Consider the following 4,087-nt stretch of genomic DNA (forward strand, 5'->3'; position numbering starts at 1 on the left):
TAAATCCTGACAGAGAGCAAGAGAGCTCCACCTGTAGACAGAGAGAGCCTTTTCCAATTGGTCCCAACAACCTCACCTGTAAGCTGATTGGCTGCTGCCCAAGAGCTGTGGCTTTTCCAGGAGCTGTTTTTCTGAAACCTGAGAAACAGAAACTCAGACCTAGTCAGGCAAAGTGGAGCACTGAAGCCTGCCATGGAGTCAGGCTAGCTTGTAAAATATTTGTTCTCCTCGGCATGTCCCCCATGAGTGCTGTTGGCCCTAAATCCCTTTGTGATCTTGTTCTAAAAGCAGGTCCAGTCGCGTTTTCACCTGCCGCTGTTGGCCTACATCAGAGGAAAGCTCAAGTGGCAGCAAAGCTGGTTGCCAGTGGGAAATTCCATGGCGTTGGAGCCGGGCTCAAGAACATTGGCAACAGCTGCTACCTGAATGCAGCCCTGCAGTGCCTGACGCACACGCCACCGCTGGCCACCTACATGCTGTCGAAGGAGCACTCTCAGAGCTGTCTTCGCCAGGAAGGCTGCAGGATGTGTGCTATGGAAGCTCATGTGGCCCACAGTTTCCTCCACTCCGGGGATGTCATGCAGCCCTCGCAGGAGTTGACTGCCGCTTTCCACAAGTACATGCAGGAAGACGCCCACGAGTTCCTCATGTTCACCCTGAATGCCATGGATGAATCCTGCCTTCGAGGGAGCAGGCACTCGGAGTCCCACTCTCAGGTCAGCACCCCAATTCAGGAGATATTTGGAGGTTCGTGGAGATCTCAGATCAAGTGTCTCCACTGCCAGGCCACCTCAGACTCCTTGGAGCCTTTCCTGGATATCCCCCTGGACATCTGCACAGCTCAGAGTGTCACCCAAGCCTTGGAGGAGTTAGTGAAAGCAGAAGAGCTCTGTGGAGAAAATGCCTACTCTTGTGGTAGTTGTCGGGAGAAAATGCCAGCTTCGAAGGTCCTGACAGTTCAAGCAGCCCCAAAGGTTCTTCTGCTTGTGTTAAATCGCTTCTCAGGCTTCATGGGTCACAAAGTAGACAGGAAAGTGAGCTACCCCGAGTCCCTTGACCTGCGGCCATACATGTCTCAACCTAAGAGGGGACCATTGGTGTACACCCTCTATGCCGTGCTGGTCCATGATGGTGTGACTTGCCTCGGTGGACATTACTTCTGTTGTGTCAAAGCTGGCAACGGGAAGTGGTATAAGATGGATGATTCTAGCGTCACCATGTGCGATGTGGCTTCTGTCCTGAGTGAGCCTGCCTACCTGCTCTTCTATGTCCAGAGAACTGATCTCAAAAGGGACAATGTCAAGGAACCCGGAAGCAGAGTCAACCAGCCTCTCTGCCCCAAATCCAAGGTTAGGAAAGCTTGCCAGAGAAAACTCAACATGGGCCCTGCCGTAGAAGCAGCTGCGGGAGAGGAACGGGGCCTCACAGAGAATTCAGCGACCAAAGAACCCTGCTTAGACCAACAGGAAGCGCTTCAGGAACACAACCATCCCAATCCTGTGCCGATCCTCGGGAGACCTCATCCTACTCTTCCAGCCAATGCAGTTATAATTCATCAGTCCAGACAGGGAGCGGACGTGGGCAGGAATGCTCTTGACAAGGATAATTTGCCATGTCCCAGTTCTGCCAAGCTCCTGAATGCTCAGGGCTCTATGAACACTGGGCAACGCTGCAGTCACGGAGGGAGGCAAAGGTCTAAGAAGAAGAAGAACAAGAAGCAAGGGTGGAGGCTTCTGGTTGCTTACTAAAGCTCACTCCACTCCTGGATCCCGAGTCTTGTGGACGCACATCCAACATGAGGCCCTTGGAGTGAGAGATTTGGATTTGCACCCAAGGCAGGACAGAATGGCTCACCCGTCAGGTGGGATCTACGCTGTCTTTGTGTCTTTGTCTGCCCTTGGTGAGACCCTAAGTCTCTGGTAGTTTGGATGAGGAAGAAACTGCACAGGGCCCTAGAAGAAGTTAAATACCTGAAAGCGTCTGGATTCCTTGGCACCAGCCAAGGACTATATGTGCAGTTAACATCGACCCAGATCTAGCCAATGGACAGGACGTTCTCCACAGTGGAGTGGAGAGTGGGGTCTGACTTTCACATCAACTCTGTTGCCCCATATTTGGCCAAGTCCCCTTGATGAGGAGGCCTGGTGGCACTCAGAGGAAGGATAGCAGGCTACCAAGAAGAGGCTTGATACCCTATGAGCATATACAGGGGGAGGAGGTCCCCTTCAGTCATGGTCATAGGGGAGGGGGTAGGGGGGAAAATGGGAGGGAGGGAGGAATGGGAGGATACAAGGGATGGGATAACTATTGAGATATAATATGAATGAATTAATTAAAAAAGGAAAAATAAAGTGCTGGCCAAAGCACCTTTTATAACTGCTTTCTGTAAAGTGTTTCTTTGACATTTCCCTATAGAATACATTGTAGGGATAACTTGTTGGTTTGGTTTTTGTTTTTGTTTTTCAAGACAGGGTCTCTCTGTCTTAGCTTTGGTTGTCCTGGAGTCACCTAAAGACCAATCTGGCCTCAAACTCAGTCATTTGCCTGCCTCTGCCTCCTGAGTGCTGGGGTGAAAGGTGTGTGCCACCACGCCTGGCTGTAGGGCGTTTTTTCATTCCTTGTATTTGAGCAGTCGGGTTTTTTTTGTTTTAACCAAAACCAAATTCTGTTACTTCATACTCTTTGTTGGTCTTTTATTTTTTATGGCATGAATGCAGATTTTTCAGAGGCATGAGGATAAATCTTAGAGGCTTTGCTTCACAAAATTCCAAAGATGCCCAGCTTATCACCACTGACCCTAAATCTTGTTGGTTTTTGTTTTGTTTTGTTTTTTCATTTTGTTTTGTTTTGTTTTGGGGACACAGGATTTCTCTGTGTAGCCTTGGCTGTCCTAGACTCACTTTGTTGACCAGGCTGGCCTTGAACTCACAGCAATCTGGGATTTAAGGCGTGGGTCACCACACCTTGCTTTTAATTCTTCCGTACGGTTCAGGAGTAACGTTTAGATATCTGATATTTCTCCTAAAACTGTGTTTGCTTTTTATTTCTCAGCCCTAAGAAAATCATACAGGGAAAAATTTTCCCACAGAGAATGTTGAAAGAGGGCATCTGGCTAAAGGCTTGAAATAATGACAGAATTTATTGCTCTGACTATGAGCACCAAAGCAGAAACTGCGTCTGAAAAAGTTAAGACCTGGCCGTATCAGTACCTGGCTAGATACTGTAACCTGTAGAAACATTTCCTTAGACTCTGCTTTGAGAACAAAAAAAGGTGGACTTGGAACATCATGCTTTACAGATATTTTACAATATAAGACCTCTCGACAGTTAGCCTAGGCTTGGATACCATACCTTTGGTCTGGGACTGGAAATAGGTCAAGTTTTTTCTTTACAGAATATTTAGCTCAAGCTTTGTTGCCACATATGCTTTAAGCCTGTCATTAAGCTTTATTAACTTCTTCTTTACATTCCTCCAACAACAAATGCAAAAAGATCTCTAATCAAACATGCCTTTAATTCAGGAGACAGAGGCCAGCAGATCTGTGTACAAGGCAACCCTGTTAATAGAACAAATTTCAGGCTTAAAAAAAAAAAAAAAAGCTTAGGTCCAGCCTCGGTGGTACATGCATTTAATCCCAAACAATGAAGGCAAACGTAGTTTGTAGAAAAAAGTACCCATTTTGGATAATGATGTCTAATGGAGTGGCAGAAAAAGTGACAAATCAGAGAAGATTTGACAGAATAGGATAAGTCCAAATCTTACAAGAAGAAAGAGGAAAGGAAGCTACGTAAGGGGCAATGCAGAGGGAAGGAGGAGAGTTTTTACAGAGAGGGAATGAATGGGAGAAGAAGTTAGACACAGGTGAAGACAGAACAAGCCAGAGAGTGAGGAGGAGCCAGTGTTGAAACCTGCTTAGCCTGCTTAAAGTCTTTAGCGCCCTCATGGAGGCCTACTTTAGTTCCTAGCATAACTGTAACTCTTCTGTTAACACCAGCTCTTAGCATCCAAGTCTCCATTTTTCTTATAAGATTCAGTTCAAGTTCTCAGGCCCTATGTGACTGAAGCCAGGAAGGCTCAATGCTTGCT

General features: G+C 47.1%; 1 protein-coding gene across 1 annotated transcript; it reads left to right on the forward strand.

Moving 5' to 3' along the window:
- Positions 1-233: 233 nt before the first annotated feature.
- On the forward strand, positions 234-1,748 carry LOC127192000 (ubiquitin carboxyl-terminal hydrolase 17-like protein D). Its single transcript, XM_051149351.1, has one exon. The coding sequence runs from the start codon at positions 234-236 to the stop codon at positions 1,746-1,748; it is 1,515 nt and encodes a 504-aa protein (XP_051005308.1).
- The last annotated feature ends 2,339 nt before the right edge of the window (positions 1,749-4,087 follow it).

The sequence above is a fragment of the Acomys russatus genome, chromosome 7 (assembly GCF_903995435.1).
Source record: "Acomys russatus chromosome 7, mAcoRus1.1, whole genome shotgun sequence".
Taxonomy (NCBI): domain Eukaryota; kingdom Metazoa; phylum Chordata; class Mammalia; order Rodentia; family Muridae; genus Acomys; species Acomys russatus.

Excerpts from the sequence above, each read along its gene's own strand:
- LOC127192000 (XM_051149351.1), top strand. The coding sequence starts at position 234 with ATGTCCCCCATGAGTGCTGTTGGCCCTAAATCCCTTTGTGATCTTGTT.